Source organism: Quercus suber, unplaced genomic scaffold, assembly GCF_002906115.3.
Source record: "Quercus suber isolate HL8 unplaced genomic scaffold, Cork oak 2.0 scaffold_95, whole genome shotgun sequence".
Lineage (NCBI taxonomy): Eukaryota > Viridiplantae > Streptophyta > Magnoliopsida > Fagales > Fagaceae > Quercus > Quercus suber.
The window spans coordinates 1,008,441-1,028,162 of NW_027069560.1; the positions used below are offsets into that span (position 1 = coordinate 1,008,441).

General features: G+C 36.4%; 2 protein-coding genes across 2 annotated transcripts in view; one reads left to right on the plus strand and one right to left on the minus strand.

Moving 5' to 3' along the window:
• Window positions 1-9,675, plus strand: part of LOC136068013 (WAT1-related protein At5g07050-like) — a 13,380-nt gene extending 3,705 nt beyond the window's left edge. The window contains exons 2-8 of the mRNA XM_065774607.1: window positions 1,279-1,341; window positions 1,887-2,003; window positions 2,246-2,486; window positions 7,308-7,466; window positions 7,583-7,734; window positions 7,876-7,968; window positions 8,970-9,675. Coding sequence (XP_065630679.1) covers window positions 1,279-1,341; window positions 1,887-2,003; window positions 2,246-2,486; window positions 7,308-7,466; window positions 7,583-7,734; window positions 7,876-7,968; window positions 8,970-9,675 — 1,531 coding nt within the window. The remainder of the gene's footprint in view (window positions 1-1,278; window positions 1,342-1,886; window positions 2,004-2,245; window positions 2,487-7,307; window positions 7,467-7,582; window positions 7,735-7,875; window positions 7,969-8,969) is intronic.
• A 7,450-nt stretch (window positions 9,676-17,125) lies between these two features.
• Window positions 17,126-19,168, minus strand: LOC136068014 (uncharacterized). Its single transcript, XM_065774608.1, has 3 exons — window positions 18,470-19,168; window positions 17,915-18,400; window positions 17,126-17,818 (listed from the first exon to the last, which is right to left on the minus strand). The coding sequence occupies exons 1-3, from the start codon at window positions 19,166-19,168 to the stop codon at window positions 17,126-17,128; spliced, it is 1,878 nt and encodes a 625-aa protein (XP_065630680.1).
• Window positions 19,169-19,722: the final 554 nt, after the last annotated feature.

Here is a 19,722-nt window from a genome sequence, read left to right on the forward strand (position 1 = left end):
GGGGGGGGGGGGGGGCTTGTCTTGATAGATATATTAGTGTCGTGACTTGGGCCCTTAAACAAAAAATTCCTAGCTCCGCCCCTCTGTGTGTGTATATATATATTCACTTGTATTCCCTTTCCATCCTCCATTCTCTCCCTTCAAATTCTATAATCGAAAGATAAAATAAGAGCATGACAGAAATTATTTGTAATTTTTATTTACAATAAATGTTTTTAGCAAATATTTAAATTAAAAAACAACTAATTTCTTCTGTCCTAGGGACAAACTGATTAGGGATATTATCTTTTGTAACTCGATTTGCTCAAAATCGAGTTAAGAAAAAAAAGATTCTTGAGCTTTATAGTAGCATTTTAAGGAGCCTATAATGACGTTTTAAGTACCTATAGTGACGTTTTTGAATTCGACCTCCATGAGATCAAGTTATAGGTAATTTTTTTTTTTTTTTTACCTATAACTCGAGTTCATTGAGGCCGAGTTACAAATCGCCACTATAGGTCCTTAAAACGTCACTATAGGCTCATTAAAAACGTCACTATAGGGCTTAACTCGATTTTGAGCAAATCGAATTTTAAAAGAGAGACATTTCCCTAATTAGTTTGGAAAAGAAGTAGAAGGCTATATAATTTGGACGAAATGGGCATTGGCCAATTTTGTCCTCCGTCCTAACTAGCAAAGTCTTTAGTTGTGTCGTTGGGATTAATAACACAACGAAAGAAGGTGACTTATAAGTTGCAATTGTTTGTAAAACGGCATGAATTCTCAACCAATAAATGTAAAACTAATTAAAATAAATATTTAAAAAATTATAACTATTTAGCTTTAATTACCGAAAATAGAAAAGACAATTAGTAAAGTGACTATAAATAGTTGTAGTGTTCATAGTATGTTCCAATGGATGTCTTCAGTAATATAACTAAACTTTCCAACTCATTATGCTAAAACTAAAACAAATATATTTGAACCATTGTCTTTCTATTGAAAATTATTGATAACAATTTATCAAAAGAAGATTCTAAATATAAATAACATATGTGCTCAAAATTAAGCATTTCTTGAAAAGATTCACATGTAATCAACTTACTCTAAAACTGATAAAGTGTGTATTATTTCGATCTAACTCACAAAAATATAATTAAATTTATTTGAAATTTGATCATACAAATATTTAAATTAGTTATAATTTATTTGAACAGAATTTTACTTTTTCAGTGAAATGCAAATTAAAAGACAAAATACGATTGAATTTCTACTAACCATTTAGAATTTCTTTGGCAGGGATAATCACAACAAAATTAGCATTCCAATCTTGCGCAATATCTTTTTCCTGGGTTTACTAGGGTGAGTAAATTGTCTACAAATGAGTCAGGCAGTGTCCAAGTCTACTTTTCTTTCAAATGGCAATGGGTAAAATTTAGTTAAGCAATACATTAGGTTTAATTTTAATTATAGTCAACATATAACCATATTGAATTTAACTGTATTCACAAAAGATAACATTATTTGTACTTTATTGGTTCTTATAAAAAAGTTTTGTAATTTAATTAAGAAACCTAATAAACTTTACTTAAGGTATTGGCTTTTTTTTTTTTTTTTTTTTTTTTTTTCTTATTAAGAAGAAGGTATTGTTTCTAAGTATTACCTAATGCCAAACGGAAAGTGCTAGAGATGTAAACTTTTTTACATAAAAATTTACAAATTGTTGATGTGGTGAGTAGTTATTGGTAATGAAGAAAAAATGTTAGTAGTAGACCCAGATGAGAACCAATAAAAAATTAGCCACAACAATAATTTGTAAAAATGTTATAAAATAGTTTGTGCATGTATCATTATTCATAACAAGTTAAACCCTAACCAACTCTAGACTTTCTTTGTTGATAATTTAGAGCAGTGTTAGCCACAACACTGTACTATGCTGGACTCGAATACACGTCATCAACCTTTACAGCCGTTACAGGCAACTTACTTCCATCGATTACCTTTCTCTTAGCAATCTTGTGCAGGTATGGATCAATCACTTTTATCTATCTCATTTGTGTGAGATACTGCTTTGTTCTGAAGAACACCCTAAACTGACTATAAGTAAATTTAGTAAAGTTAGGGATCCTATGCAGGTAAAACAATTAGCATTTGGGCTACGTAATATTGTGGACTTTTGGACCCTCGGGTCTATAATATGTCACTCATAGTTAGAGACAATGGAATAACTCTTTTAAAGAACTTATGCTTAATCTTATGAATTCAGGATGGAGAAATTAGACATTTCCCAACGTGGTGCGCAAACAAAAATAGTCGGAACAGTTGTTGCATTTGCTGGTGCTACGCTAATGACCCTATACAAGGGTATCGTTGTGGTTTCACTAGTACATAGCCAACAATCGAATCAAACCTCCACTTCAAAAGCATCCTTGGACAAAAATTGGCTAAAGGGATCCTTCATGCTCGTCATTTCAAACATTTCTTACTCGGCATTCTACATCTTACAGGTGATCAAAAATCATTATCCAGCAACTAAAATAGCTTTCTTGTTATCTACTATGTGTGGGTTCCTGCTTTGGACAAGACCCAAGCCCAATAATTTGAGAGGATCCTGGGCCTCCAAAGGATAGTGTATATAGTTGATGGATTGGGCTTGACTCACCGCAGCTTTGTTGGGCCGTTTATGAGCCCATCTGTGCATAAGACATGGGCTCCACAACACAAATACACATAAACATATATATATTGGTTAGATGAATAATTAAGGAATAGCAAAGGAACTCAAAAGTGCAAATAAAAGGAACGTTAGGGATCCCCAAAAATAAAGTGAGATTATATTTTCATTATATCAAATATTTGAATACATTGAGTCCTACTCAGCTAGGATATATTACAAGGTTCAATAAAGTTCAAAAATCACAGACTTAGATAGCTTTCTTAGGCTTTCAAGACTTATGAGGTTTGAATCCCTTTTTGGTGTATCAAGTGCTTCTTTGCTTAATGCCTTTTGGTTGGAGCTTTTAGCCCCTTTTATAGTGCAATTTCTAGGTTTTTTTCCATGCCATTAATCTATACTTTGTGCTCTAGTTACTAGAACTAATGTTAAGTTTGTAATATTAGTGGCTAGTCCTTTCCCCATTCTCTCATTATTTCACCTTTTGAGGTTTGGTAGATCAAAAGTCCTCAGCTGACCATCCTCTTACGGGAGATTCTATTTGAGCAACCTTAGATGCTTTTTCCCAAGTCAAAACTTCTCATCCTTTTCCCATAGTCTCTAAAAAGACATTTCAAAGCTCTGGCTGCTTCACATTTTGTCCATTTCCGCTAAATGGGTAGATTCTTCATTGTTGATGATGGAAGGTAGAAAGGCTCCCAGCCACCTTCCTTCTTGATTCACCTTCCTACTTTGCCTGAGGTACCAGGCTCCTTCATTAGGTGCTGATTCCTAAATCACCATCCATTCCCAAAGCTTTTCTTCTAAATTGTGGGCAGTTAATGGGACATGACCTCCTTCATTCCTTGTGCCCATGGGCATGCCTCTCTGAGCTATCCAAATCCCAGCTGGTTCTTTCCTGCACTTCCTAAGGATCCCCTCCCTCTGACTCTGGTGGATCCTAGGTAACCTGGCCCAGCTCCCACTTGCCCCCCTGTTGGGCTTCCTTGAATACCTTCTTCTGCTTATGCCCGTGACTCATGCTTCCCTTTGTGTCTCTTTTTCTTCCTAAGGCCCAATATTTTATTCTTTTCTCTCAACGAACCAAAATCCTTACTTCTTTATTCCTTTGAGGGCCAAGCCTTTCTTCTTCATTGGTTGGGTCTTTCCTACTTTTAAGGGCTGTGGTTTCTTATTGTAATTTTGGACTTCAACACTATGTTAGGGTTTATTGCTTTCTACCCTTTAAAGGCAATGGAAAGGTGCACAGAAAATGAAGATAAAAAATAAACAAGACTATCATACTGTGAGCTGTGCCATTCCACTTTAAAACCAATTAATGATGAGGAAGACAGACTTAAATCTTTTGTGGCCTTCAACATCACAAATGGCGAGCCTGTTTTCAGAGTGGTTGTAGAGTTAAATTGTGGTCCCCCAACAAAGGCAAAACACACACAAATCTAAGAAGATGCTAGACCCATCTATGCGACACCCAAAAATGACTAATTACAATTAGAGTTCTGTAAAGTTGTGATTTTCAACTATGTTTTGTTGGTTTTAATTCCATTTCAAAATTGATTCTATTTAGTAAAACATTTCCTTGTATGTTTGTGGGATTTAATGTAAGGGTTGAGTGTGAGAGTTTGGTGAAAATTTGTGAAGAACAGTGAAGTTCGCAACTTACTCGGGAGTGGACAACCCACGAAAGGTCACATGAGAAGCACATGTTGGGAGCTGAATAGTCAAGTGCTAGGAAGTATTTCATGAGTCATTTTGCAATTGGAACAACTCACAGATGACCCACGAAACTCATTGCCTAGATGATTTTAAAGTGTGCTTTCCTCACTTCTTTACTTACACTATATAAGCCATCATTACTCACGAAATTGTACGGAGATTTTCAGAGAGAAAACCCTAGAAATACACTTGAGAGTTAGAAATTGTAAACCCACAATTATCTACACAATTTCTCTTAGTTTTCCTCTACTTTTACCTCTCTAGTTACAAATTCTTGAGAGGTTCTTAGCCCAAACACTTACCTCACTCAATCTAAGTATTGAGAGATGTTTTGGTGCGTGTGGGAAGCATTGAAAGAAGCCATTGATTGGCAGATGCAATTTGGAGCTAATTGCAGGGATAACAAGTGAAAACATGACTTGGTGAAGTCCGTTGGGAGTTGGAACTTGGAGGTTTCAAGTATATTGAGTAGATTAGGCTTGAATGGTCTTTTTGATATCCTTGTACTCCAACTTTATTAACTAATGGATCATTTCGGCATGGAGGACCGCAAAGAAGTGTTTCGCCGAGTACTTTGGTTTCCTCTTTGATAACACATCTCGGTGTTATCTTGTGTTTGCATCTTTATTCCCTTACTCTTTGTACTTTACATTTATTGTTTATTGTTTATGTTTATGCACTAGAGAGTAGTTCTAATTTATTGCGTTTCATTTACTCTTATTTCACATTTAGTTAGGTAGAGTAAAATCAATTTAGCTATAAGTTTAAAATTGAGGGTCTAAACAAGTTATAGTATTTTACACTATTGAGCTTTCAAGTTCCTTGTAATCACTTAAATGTTATAAATAGAATCATAAGGGTTTTCACAAATTTAATAGGGTTTAGGATCAATTGCCACATGACTTGATTATATTAAGCTAGGAAGTTAGCAACTCAAAAATGATAAAAAAAGCTTAGGTTATCAACCAAAATTCAATTTTAATTTAGCACTCAAATACAATTGATTTCACTATCTTTCAATGTTGATGATGACAACAAAGAAGAGAGGGAGGAGGGTGGGGTGAGGGGGAAGTGAATCTAAAGAGAAAGAGTGGGCTTGATGGAATGATTGAAGGTTGTGAGAGAAATGGGAGTTTGAAAGAAGAGATTGGGGAAACAACTTTCCATCTCAATCTCATTGACATTGAAAGATTAGTTTTGCCTATTTACTAGTAAAACGTGCTTAAGTATTGTTGATTTCTTTGCTTAGATTAAAGAGAGTCCTTATTTCTTAGAATAAGTTCTTTTTCGAGAAATAATTATTGCTTCTCGTTTTGAATAATATTAGTAGTCTTCCCATTAAAAAAATAAAAATAAAAACCTTAATACATGTCTAATGTGAGTCCCAACATTCGAATGTTCACATTGTTAAATCAATGGCACTTAACATTCCAAATCGTTGGCATCCTATCACTATTGTTTTTAAATCTATACAAGGCGAATTATTCCAATCGGATTAAAATAATAATAATAATAATTATTATTATTATTATTATTATTATTATTATTATGTTGAAGTGCAAAGGAATATATATAGCATGGGTAAGAGTTAAGTTTATATACAAGGCGAATTATTCCAATCGGATTAAAATAATAATAATAATAATTATTATTATTATTATTATTATTATTATTATTATGTTGAAGTGCAAAGGAATATATATAGCATGGGTAAGAGTTAAGTTTAGTGTTCTTGTACATTGGACCCAAACCTATTCCATATAGCATTATTTCTTATATTTCAACGTGGGACTTCAAAAAAATCTTTCTCAAGACAAAACTAGTCACCCTTTGAAAAATTAACAAGGATTTTAACGATATATTTACTTATAAATGAGCTATTCTTTCAATTTATTTTTCATTGTTGAACTGGAAAGGTCCGGCAGTAAGGAAGTCTTTATAGGCCTATTTCCTTTTTCATTTAATTTTTTTTTAATTATTACTCCCTCCGTCCCACTTTGTTTGTTCTGTTTGAAAAATCAAACTTTTTAAAAGAACATCATTTGTTGTCTTATCTACCTTTTAAAAATGTATAAGTTTCCAAAACTACTCTTAAATAAATTTATCAAAATATTGAATTATTAATAAAATAGGGGTATAATAGGAACATTAGTAAATTAATGACTTTTATTTTTAGAAACAGGACAATATTTTGGGATATCCCAAAATGGAATAGAAGACAAACAAAGTGGGACGGATGTAGTATTATTTTTAGAAGATCCTATTTCCTAGAGGAAAACGAGGAAGTATGTTTAAGAGTAATTGTTCTCAAAATTTAATAAGTCGAGAATCATGTATTTAATTATAGTATTTATTATTTATGAGGTCGTTGTCTAATCCTAAATCAAAACTTAGTCTATTATTTAATTGAAATTTTAGTTCAAAACATTTTGAATTGAAATGTTTGTATGTTGTGGTATGTAATAGGCAGTGTGTAATAGACACTACCCACTTCAATATGCCCCACTTACACTTTGGAAATTCTTATGAATTGAAGGTAGGCATTTGCTACTATAACGAAAGCCACACAATACCCAAAGTCGCATATATCTAAGGGTAGTTTTGATACCATTTTTCAAGAACCATGTATTCCCAAAATCTAAAACTATTATCTCCATTTTTATTTTCTTTTTTAACGATTAAAGCATTTTTAAAAAATCAAATTTTGATTTCCCTAGGTTTTTTTATTTATTTATTTTTTTATTTTTTTATTTTTTTTTAAGAAACAAACACACACAAGGGATTTCCTAAATCCTAAGCATTCTTGATTACCTTTTCTCAGTGCAATTTTTAAGTTTCCTTGCCTTGATTGCATTAGCTAGAGGATGACATTGTACATAACCATATATTGTTTATACTTTTTGTGATGATACTAACTGATGTCCGATGATTAATCCAGACTAAAACAATTAAGGTGTACCCATCACCTTTAGCTCTTACAGCATTGACATGCTTATCAGGCACGTTACTCTCAACAATCATGGCAGCAATTTTTGATCACAAACTTTCCTCTTGGAGGTTGTCATGGAACATTACCCTTCTTGCTCCCATTTATAGTGTGAGTTCTAGAACATTACCCATTTTTCAAGGAATTCGACTATATGGAATTACATATTGTACATAGTTTTGATACATAATTTAATTAAGCTGTTATGTAAATGTCACATTTTATAGGGAGTTGCAATATGTGGAATTACATATTATCTTCAAACATTGGTTTCACAAAGAAAAGGTCCAGTTTTCATGACAGCATTTAGACCATTATGTACTCTACTTACAGCTATTATGGGACTACTAATTTTAAGAGAGGCATTGCACTTGGGAAGGTATATACATTTACTTGCTTGGATCACTTTCCCAATTGTTTGAGATATTTCTTTTTTCTTTTTTAACAAGCCTTTTCTCTTTTCTTTCAAAGGAATGTGAATGGCAGATTCTGATTTATTTCTATTTTCAAACATTTGCAGTATCTTAGGAGCTATGTTGATCATTCTTGGTTTGTACATGACTCTATGGGGGATAGAAAGTGAGAGAAAGAAGAAACACACTGAACGTGGAAGGTATGGGCAATCTATTGAGATCAAATTAGAAAATTTGTAATGAACGTTGATGAGTACCTAATGAAATCCGTATGAGTTGAATGAAATAAGTAGTGGGGCCCAGCATAGTTACCAATGCTTTGATCTTCAGTACACTTGATAGCTAAAGGCTTGGTACTAACTTTACTCCACTGGTACTAGCAATATGGATTTGATCTCCAGCAGATGCTTGTAGAGTTAGAAGATTATAGAACCTCACGTATTTCACAAGAATAACTCTCAAGACTTGAAAAACGTGTATTAGGGTTTTGCTTTTATATCTAGTAGTGTTGGACTCAAACCTTAAATGTTTCGCAAGTTATTGGGTTTCAAATAAAATTCTGCAGATCGCAGTTTGATTGGTCAAAAGTCTCTTTCGATTAGTTGAGCTTGACGGTTTCTGAATTCTTCTTTCTGTAACTTGTATGTTTTTTAATCTTGACTTGTATCAATTTGAGTATTGTCTAAAACACTTCTAAGGCACTAAGATCTTATACTAGACATGTTTTTGTTCTCGCTTTGCCAATATACAATAAAATTAGAACCTAAACATTTAAGACTAAATATTTAGAACCATCTCCAAACTCCAGGGCAAGAATAATAAAAAAAATGTCTCTCTGTCACTAATAAATAGAGCTTTCTCTCTTCTCTTAGGCAGTAGAAGTTTTAGTCTCTTCTTACTGAAGGAGAGTTCTGTTCTCTAAAGGTCTCAAGTCCCTTCTTCCTGAAGGAGAGTTTTGTTCTCTAAAGGTAGCAAGTCTACTTCTAGAGCTTGTGGGTTTCTTTTTCTGGGGTTTTGGGAAACACATCTGTCTCGTGTGCTTTTCCTCTTGCTGTCTGATTCATAATGACAAGAATAGCGATCTGGGGCTTGATAGCAAAGGCACACTCCTGCCAGCATCAATTCAGCTATAACCTGAAGGCAACCCGTATACGTCTATGGGAAAGTCAGTCATTTATGTTCCAGGTTTTTACGGGGGCAGAAAATCGGGTTCACACAAATCACAAGAAGCTCGGGCACAATCTAAACCGGTAGTGGTTGCACCGGTGAGTGACCCAACGGAGGTGATTCGATCAGACATTGAGACTGAAATTGGTGAGAAAGGAAGGGAAGACATTAAAGATGGTGACCTGGCAAATTCTGAAACCAATAAATTGGAGAATACGTTACTGCAGGATATTGATTCCTTTCCAAATAGGGACTCTATATCCAACGTATCCACTCCTAATTTATTTCCAATTAAATCTAGCGTTGCAATTTCAACTGAGGGAGACGGCAATGAAATGGTGCAAGAAAAGGTTGTGACGGCGCAAGCGAACGTTACATCAGTTATGGAAACCGAGTTTTGTGGGATTGATTCCACATTAATGCTGACATTGAAGTTGGCAGTGGTTTCAAACTCTACAACTACTATGGGAAGTCCAAAATCCCAGCCAATCATTAAGGAGTCCAGCTTGTTTTATGTACCTCTTATTTCGGTTGTAGAAGTAAAGAGTGATACATGGGTAGCAGAAATAAGTGATATTGATGCAGCTTTACCCATGCATGACAGCCCAACAATTATTACTCTTATTAACTCTATTTCCCAACAATCCCAACAACAAGTGTTTAATATGGTCAATACTCCAGACAAGGAAAAAAGCGCAACAACAACAATGCAAGGTAATGAGTCGGATCAGTCCAATTAGCCTCCATACCGTGCCATTTGGAAACCACCTCCATGGCCGGTCCTGAAGGTGAACTCTGATGATGCTATTTTGCGGGAACAAAATTCGGTGGATGTTGTTTTGGATACGGGAGGTGGATTAGCGTTATTTTGGAGATTGACTATTGATGTAATTGTGGAGGGTTCAGGCACAACTTGTATCGATAAAATATTTGAAGAAGAAAATAAGGTAGGGATTGGAGTGATCATCCAAGATTGCCAAGGTAAAGGATTGGCACACATGGTTGGAATCATCCCTCTCCCCCTAACTATCATAGAACTTGAAACTTTGGCTATATCGAAGGCTTTACAGTCTGATTCCAATCTGAGTTTGAAAGATGTCATCTGATAGCTTGGAAATGTGTCAAAAACACACGAGCTGTTTAGACCCCCCAAAATAAAGTTACGGCTTGGTTGATTTTACACTAACTTAATACTAAGTGCAGAATAGTGTAAACACAAGCATATAAGCAAGACAACTACTCCAATCTATATTTAAAGCAACACAGCAGTAAAAATGAAATGAATAAAAGTAGGGAAGAGAGATGCAAACACAGATAACATCGAGACGTGTTATCGAAGAGGAAACCGAAGAATCCGGTGAAAAACCTCTCTGCCGCCCTTCAAGCGGAAATCGATTCGCTAGACAATCAGTTGAGATACAAGGGTAAGCAAGAGACCCTCCAAGCCTAATCTAGCCTCCGTACCTAAGCCCTCCAAGCTCCTACTCCAACAAGGCTTCTTGGAACCGTATCTTGTCTAGTTCTCCAGATCTAGCAACAAGCTCCATGTTGCATCTGCCATTTTAGGCTTCTTCCAATACTTCTCAGCAGCACCAAAACTTCACTTGACACTCTCAATGGGTGTGGTAAGTGTTTGGGCTATCAACCTCTCAATGGTATAGAAATGGAGAGGTAGAAGATGAGGAAATTCCCAAAACAAATGTGTAGAGGATTGTGGGTATAACAATCTCTAACTCTCAAGGTGTTTGGCTAGGATTTTCTCTCAGAGGCTCTCCTTTTCATTTATGGGTAATGTGGGTATAAATAGTGTAGGTACAGATAGTGTGTATCAGACTGGACAGACTGGCAAAACAGAATGCCTCGCAGGTGTCACGTGGGAAGGCCTTACCCGCGAGATACTCGCGAGACATAGCTGTTTCCATCTGGCCTGACTCTTTGCATTCTAGCATATGCAGGGCACATGATATACTTCACGGGATGCTAAGTCGCGAGATACCCGCAAAACCTTCTTCAATCTTCAAATGCTTGAGTCTTCACACCACTCTCTCTATCACACAACTCTTAAAATGAAATCTCACAATAAATACAGGGTACAACAGATTTAATATAATTACAATCAAATTTGGCACGGAATATAAGCCAACAAAACATATAGTTGTAAATAACAACTTTACATCATCCTAGAGGGAGATTCAAAGATTGCTATGAACGCTTTGAATGCTGATTCGCATTCTTTAGAATCCTTTGGTTTACTTAGTCGAGATGTTAAATGTTTTGCAAATTTATTTCATTGTATTAGGTTTTCACATGTTCGTAGAGAAGGATATAGTATAGCTCACAACCTAGCTCGACATGTCACTGATTTTTAAGTGTGGATGGAAGATGTCTCATCGTACACCATTGCTACTTATAAGGCAGATTTGCCTACTATTTAATAAAGTTCAAAGTCTTGATTTTCAAAAAAAAAAATAAAAAAAAATAAAAAAAAAAAATTTAGAACCTAACAACTAGAATTACTCTATTTGGGTCTGTGTTTGTGCCCTGAAGTTTATATAGCTTTTATTTTTTATTTTTTATTTTTTATTTTTTATTTTATGGGATTGAACCCCTATAAAAAATAATTTCCATTGAGAACATTCAAAAAGCACTAGCCTCTGTTAAAGTGCAAGTGATATCAATGTAGAATTTGCATTCAGTATTAGGTCGATTTGGTTTTGTGCACATCGAAAAACATATAAGATTAATTTATTCTTTTATTTAGTAATTAATAGTTTGAATTACATTAATTAAAAGGAGAGAACATAGTACTACTCCTTCAATGGTGTATTTTTGGTTTTCCAATTAAAATCACCTATATAATTTTACGGATAAATACAGTAAATATAGTATTATCTTTTCTAAGATATTAAATTCTATAATGAAGTTATATTGGTTAATTATAGTTGATTTCAATAATTGCAGAATTAAGATACAACACCTATACATGAGGATTCGGGTTCCCCTCCAAGTCAAGTCTGGGATATGGCAAACAGAATTTTAAGTGAGTATAAAGATGCTTGCTCTCTCCCTGCCCTCTCTCCAGCCCCTTCTCTAATGGCTTGGCAAGCCCCTCCTTCTGGCTTTTTCAAAATTAATACTGATGGCGCTGCTTCAGATGGCAGCCCTTCCTGTACTGGTGTGGCTATTCCGGACTGTTCGGGTTGCCTTATTGCTGCTTTAAGCAATTTACTGCCATCATCATACTCTGCCGAGATCACAGAAGCTTTGGCGCTGCAAGATGGTGTGTTGCTTGCCTTGGAGTTAGGGATCTCTCATGTCATTGTTGAATCTGATGCACTCTCAATTATACAAGCTATTAATGAAGATGTTTTTGGAGGTGAGTTGGGTCACATTGTGCAAAACATAAAAAACATCTCTTCTTCTTTTTCTTGGTGCTCTTTTCAGCACTTAATTAGGAGTGGCAATAGAGCAGCCCATGAACTTGCCAGAGCTGCTAGAGATTCAGGTGTTTCGCAAGTTTGGAAAGGTGTGTGTCCAAGCTTTGTGGAGCCTATTATCATGAAGGAAGGTTGTTCGCTATGTTGCACGGACACTGACACGGACACGGACACGGACACGGAGATACGGCAATTTTTAAAAAATAAGGACACGACACGGCGGAGACACGGCGGTTAAATAATTAATTAAATTTTATATTTAGGCATATTTTTTAATATTTTTAGACATAAAATACGTTTATGTCTAGAATTTAAATTATGTAAAAATTACAAATAAATAAATTAACACCCAAATTAATACAATAATATACATAAAATATTTATATTACAAACCAAAAATTTAAATAAACTACGTTTAAATACTAATAATAATACTAAAAATAATAGTCAAAATAATAATATAAATTATTTTCTCTTGGACCAATGGCATATTAATGACACCAGATTGATTTATTGACACCATATATTCTCTGTGTAATTGCCAATTTGCTCTTCTCTGGATTGATCATAGTCATCAAGGTTTCCATAGAGAAAGGGTGCAGTCGTTATGTGCTACTGTCCTACGGACAAGCTTTTGGAGCTCCAACCACGGGTGTTCTTGCACTTCTCTGCGAAAGGTTTCCTTCCATCTTTTCCCTTCTTTTAATGGCCCTTTCTTATTATCTTGGCACTAATATTCTTTTTCTTCATTTTTTTATTTCCTTATAAATTATTTTCATGTTTGTCTGTTTACCTTGGAGGGCGGGTTCAATCCCTGATGTTTCTGTTGGAAACACCAATAGTAGTTGAAAATATTAAATGATGTCAATTGAGTTACAAGACTCTTAATAACTTCCAATAATTCTCTCATTGATTATCAAAAAGTTATAAAGTGACATGGGAAAAACTTAAGTGCAATATCTTAGAAGCTATTTGGATGGCCTGTTTCCATGACTCAATTCTCTGTTTCCATAACTTATAACTCAAAAATGATGGGACTATAGCGAGAAGTCCATTTAGGAGCACCATAACTCTATTTCCATAACTTTGTTTCCATCACTCAATTCTTTGATTTTTGAGTTATGAATTATGGAAACTGAAAATACATTTTAGCTATTTTCAGTTTTCATAACTCAGAACTCAATGGCATTTTTGTAATTAAACACACGTATAAGGACCCACTGTTAGTGCATTATCAAGTCTGGCTCCCCTTTCACGTCCCCACCAATAGTTTTTCCTTCACACAAAAAACCCAACCCATAGAAACTCTTCTTCGTTCCCAAATCCAAGCATATCACACTTCATCCCCTTTGCCCAACCATGCCGACCGAGCCCCCACTTCATCCAACCTGCGCCGAACATGACGGTGAAGTTCTGGACTTAGGTTCTTTTTTTATTTTTTTCACATTAGGTTTCTGGGTTTGGTTGCAAACAATCAGCCACACTTCTCAATCATAAATAATAATAATAATAATAATAATAATAATAAAAAGCATCACCAACCCAAATTCTCCACACACAAAAAAAAAAAAAAAAAAAAAAAAAAAAAAAAAACCCAGATTTCTCAATCATAAAAAAGAAAAAGCAAACTCAAATCCATCAGCCGGGTCTTCGTTGGTTACAACCACACTTCAACAGCAACACCACAAACCCATCGCACCACCAAACCCACCAATCAACGGCCATGGAGGAAAGCCATCCACCACCGTCAATGAACAAGTCATCTCAAACCCAGTCCACTGATCTATGCATGAGAGAGAACAAATATATAAATTTAAAAAAAAAAAATCCTAAAGACGAAGGGGAAAAAAAGGATGGATTTCCAAACAAAAAGCAGAGAAAAGTTTAGGGGTGGGGGGCAGAGAAAAACGAAGGGAAAAAAATGAAAAGAAAAAGGAGAGGCAAAGAGAGTTTTAGGGGTTGTGAGTGTGTTAGGCATGGGTTCCACAAACAGTATGAAAAATATTGAGTGATGAAAATTGAGTGATGGTGCCAAATGGGTGTGGTATTTTAAAGTGATGAGTGATGAGTGACAGAAATTGATGAAAAAAAAGCATCCAAACAAACCCTAAAACTTTAGATCAATCAATCACTACCAAGCATGCGACGTACAATACATACATATAAATATATAAAAGTTACAAAGAGAAAGAGAGGCTCACCAGTTAAAGAGAGAGAGAAGGGAACAAAGCTCGGTGATGGTGATGGACACAAAGAAAGATGAGGAAGGAACTTGGTGAAGTGGATAGGAGCTTCGCATAGGGGAAAGGAGCTCGGCGGCTATAGGCAAAGCTGGAGTTAGAGAGATTAAAATTATAAAATAAAAAAATTCACTAAAATTTTCCAAAAATAAACAGGAAAAAAAAGTCTCCATATGCTAAAATTCTCCTTAAAACAGATGGAGGCTGGGGAAAAGTTTTTCCCATAGAAACTTAAAATATTTTCAGCAATTAAATGAAGCCTCAAAGCAGCACTTATCTCCATATTTTTTAAAACAATATTTCTTGAAGTAAAAACTAATATCATTGCCCAAAAAGTAATATATTTTTACAAGTTAAAGATATAAAATTCTTTCTACCAAGAAATATTTTCAGAAAACTGTAAGTANAAAACCCAGATTTCTCAATCATTAAAAAAAAAAAAAAAAAAAAAAGTGAAAGCTCGGAAATGTGTCAAAAACACACGAGCAGTTTAGACCCCCAAATTAAAGTTACGGCTTGATTGATTTTACACTAACTTAATACTAAGTGCGGAATAGTGTAAACACAAGCGTATAAGTAAGACAACTACTCTAATCCATATTTAAAGCAATACAACAGTAAAAATGAAATGAATAAGAGTATGGAAGAGAAATGCAAATACAGATAATACCAAGACATGTTATCGAAGAGGAAACTGAAGAACTCGATGAAAAACCTCTCCGCCGCCCTCTAAGCAGAAATCAATCCAGTAGACAATCAGTTGGGATACATGGGTTAGCAAGAGACCCTCCAAGCCTAATCTACCCGAAGTATCTAAGCCCTCCAAGTTCCTGCTCCAACAAGACTTCTCGGAACCGTGTCTTGTCTTAGTTCTCCAGATCCCGTAACAAGCTCCATGTTGCATATGCCATCCTTGGCTTCTTCCAATGCTTCCCAGCAGCTCCAAAATACTTTCTACACTCTGAATAGGTTTCGGTTGTGTTTGGGTACAAATCTCCTCTCAAGGTATGATAATGGGAGAGGGATGGAGAAGAGGCTACAATGATTTCTTACTAAGGATGAGTAACTCTCTCCCAAAAGATGGGTGTATGTGTTTTAGAAAACCTCTCTAGGGTTTTTCTCACTGAATAGCCTCTCCAACATTTGTGGGTAATGAGGGTATATATAGTATGGGTGAAGGGTAAGAAAATCACACATTAAAATCCTCCAAGCAGAATGTTTCGCGACTATCTCGCGGAAAGGCCTTACCTGTGAGAAACTCACGAAAACGACAACCTGGCATGACTCTTCAGCTTCCAACATGTGCTTCTTACATGGCTCTCTCTCAGGATAGCTTCCAGCGAGACACTCACGAGATCTACTGATTCTTCATTTAAGCTAGAGTCTTCACTAACTTGATACTAAACCCAATACAATAAAATCCCACAAAATACAAGGAAATAAATTAAGGCAATTACAACACTTTTTGTCATGGAATAAAGCCAACATAAAACATAGTTATAAATCACAACTTTACAAAAAGAAAAAGCAAACTCAAATCCATCAATCGAGTCTTCGTCGGTTACAGCCACACTTCAACAGCAACACCACAAACCCATTGCACCACCAAACCCATCAATCAAAGGCCACCGTGGAAAGCCATCCACCACCATCAATGAACAAGTCGTCTCGAATCCAGTCCACCGATCTATGCATGAGAGAGAACAAACATATATAAATCCTAAAGACAAAGGGAAAAAAAAAGGATGGATTTCCAAATGAAAAGCAAAGAAAAGTTCAGGGGAGGCAAATAAAGAAGAAGGGAAAAAAAATGAAAAGAAAAAGGAGAGGTAGAGAGAGTTATTAAGGGCTGTGTGTGTGTCAGGCATGGGTCCCACAAACAGTGTGAAAAATATTTAGTGATGGCAACTGAGTGATGGTGCCAAAAAGGTGTGGTATTTTAAAGTGATGAGTGATGAGTGATAAGTGATGAGTGATGAACGATGAGTGATAAATGATGAGTGATGAGTGACGAAAATTGAGTGATTAAAAAAAGCATCCAAACAAGTCCTTAGGTTCCCTACTTAAAATTTTGACATCTGTCCAATTTAACAGTCCAAACAAACGGCGTTAAAACTTAAAATTCAATTTTTTTCCCTTCTTCCTTCTTTTTCCTGTACTGCAATTGCAAGAAAACCCACGGTTTAAAATCTCCTATTGCCTCTGATTGATGAAGCTAAAATGAAGAAAATAAAGGGAATTCTGAATTCCAATCCAAAACTTACATGCAAAAACACTAAGATAAACGATAAAGAAAATTAGAAAATGCAGAAGCAAAGCAATATATAATATAATCTCCATTTCAGTCAAAATGTTTATCATTTTCTCAGTAACCAAACAGGAAAGATAAAAAAATAAAAGCCAGATCTACTGGGTTTCAAACCAAAAAACACACATAGAAAGGAGAGAGAGAGATCTGAAGCGAGGAAAGGGGGAAAGGCTCAGATTGGGCTCTCCAATCAGGCAATTGGGTTTTACGCAGTGCCAACGACTTTCCTGAGTACTAAATCACCGGGTTCTATGGGCCTTAGCTTTATGTTGGCATCATAGCCCTGCCTGAGTTTCTGCTGGTAATGTGCCAGTCGAACCATTGCATTTTCTCTCCTTTCTTCGATCAAATCCAAGCTTGCTTCTAGAAGTTTATCATTGCTGGTCGGACTGAACGAGCTAGTTTTTAGAGTTGGGAACACCGTCTCCAAAGGAATGACAGCTTCAGCGCCATAAGTCATCGAAAAAGGGGTTTCTCCAGTAGATCTGCGAGGCGTAGTTCTGTAAGCCCAAAGCACGTGTGGCAACTCTTCAACCCACTTGCCCTTCGCATTGTCCAATCTCTTCTTCAATCCATTAACTATGACTTTGTTAACTGCTTCAACTTGCTCATTCCCCTGAGGGTAGGCAGGGGCAGAGTATCTATTCATGATTCCCAGTTCGCTACAATAACTCCGAAACACATTACTGTCGAACTGTAAGCCGTTGTCCGAGATGAGAGTATGAGGAACTCCAAAAAGAGTAATGATATTCTTCCATACAAATCTTTGCACATCTACGTCTCGGATATTGGCCAGAGGTTCAGCTTCAACCCATTTGGTGAAATAGTCTGTGCCAACCAGAAAGTACTTCCCGTTTCCTACGGCCTTTAGGAATGGATCCACTATATCCAGACCCCACTATGCAAACGGCCATGGACTAGATAATGGGTTGAGGACTCCACCTAGTTGATGTATGTTCGGCGTAAATCGTTGATATTGATCGCACTTCTTTACATAATCATGGGCTACTTTTTGCATGTTCGGCCACCAATACCCTTGAGTAATGGCTCGGTGAGCCAAAGATCTACCTCCAGTGTGACTCCCACAAATTCCTTCATGCAACTCTTCTAGTAGCGACTCAGCCATCTCTGGATGAATACATAACAGGTGTGGTCCCGAATAGGATCGTTTGTATAATTTCTGGTCCTCGGACAGCCAAAATCTGGTTGCCTCCCTTCGAATTTTGTCAGCCTCCCCCCGTTCTTCCGGCAAAATGTCATCTTTCAAGAATTTGGTTATAGGGTCCATCCAGTAGAGACTGTCTCTGATCTGGTGGACTCGGACTGCATCCCCTCCTGTCCCGATGGGCTCATGGAAATCCTCGACGAGGATAACTCTCGGTAAATTTTGCTCTGAAGAGGTGGCTAGTGTGGCCAAAGAATCTGCATGTGCGTTACTGCTTCTAGGAACATGTAGCAAGCTGAAAAATTCGAATTTCGACTGTAGACGTTTGACTCAATTCAAGTATCCTTGCATTCTTTCATCCTTCACTTCAAACTCCACTTATACTTGGCCCACAACTAATCTTGAGTTCGAGAACAACTCCACTGCCTTTCCTCCCATTCTTCGGACCATACACATTCTCATCAATAGGGCTTCATACTCTGTCTCGTTATTAGTTGCACCGAAATCCAGCCTTAATGACTTTTCAATGATGATTCTCTCTAGAGATATCAAGACTAGCCCTACTCCAGAACCTTTCCGGTTCGCAGCGCCGTCCACATATACTTCCCAGCGGGCAAGATCTTGTTGAGAAATCATGCCAACCGATTTTCCATCCATGTCTCTCTCTGTCGTTATTTCTTCTAAGCTGGGTTCCGTGAACTCAGCCACTAAATCCGCAAGGATCTGCCCTTTGACTGAAGTGTGAGGCATATACTTGATATAAAAAACTCCTAAGATAGTGCCCCACTTGGCTATCCTCCCCATGTAGTCGGCACTTCGAAGTACGGTCTTAAGCGGGAGTTGCGTGAGCACAACGACAGTATGTGCTTGGAAGTAGTGGGGCAATTTTCGTGTTTCAAGTATTACTGCCAAAATAGCTTTTTTCAATGGCAAGTATCTGATCTCGACCTCATGTAGAGACTTACTCACACAGTAAACTGGCCTTTGTATACCTTGATCTACTCTTATCAACACTAGACTTACAGCATGGGGAACCACTGCGATATAGCCAAATAAGACCTCATCTGGTTCAAGGCTAGACATAATCGATGGCCGAGCCAAGTAGTCTTTAAGTTGTTAGAAAGTTGAGGCACATTCTTCAATCCATTCAAATCCCTTCCACTTGTTGATCAGCGAGAATAAGGGTTTACACCTATCCGCGGACCTAGAGATGAATCGGTTCAAAGCAACTGCCATCCCTATTAACTTCTGAACCTCTTTCAGATTCCGAAGAGGCTGCAGATTTTGAATAGCCTTTATCTGATCGGGATTGACCTCAATTCCCCTGTGCGTTAACATGTAACCCAAAAATTTACCTGATCCCACACCAAATGAGCACTTCAATGCGTTCAAGCGCAACTTGTGTCTCCTCAAGGTTTCAAAAACGTTATCAAGGTCCTTCACATGCTCAGAAATAATTTTGCTTTTTACCACCATATCGTCTATATAGACCTCAACGCTTTTGCCCAATTGTGATTCAAACATCTTGGTCATCATTCGTTGATAAGTAGAACCTGCATTTTTCGACTGAATGTCATCACTTTATAATGGTAATTATCAATGGGGGTAATAAAAGCGGTTTTCTTTTGGTCATCTGG

Excerpts from the sequence above, each read along its gene's own strand:
- LOC136068014 (XM_065774608.1), bottom strand. The coding sequence starts at position 19,168 with ATGTCTAGCCTTGAACCAGATGAGGTCTTATTTGGCTATATCGCAGTG. Across the intron at positions 18,401-18,469 it reads CAAGATTAGTTGTGGGCCAA|TCGAAATTCGAATTTTTCAG; the intron begins GTATAAGTGGAG and ends AAACGTCTACAG. Across the intron at positions 17,819-17,914 it reads AAAAAGTAGCCCATGATTAT|TGGGGTCTGGATATAGTGGA; the intron begins GTAAAGAAGTGC and ends CCGTTTGCATAG.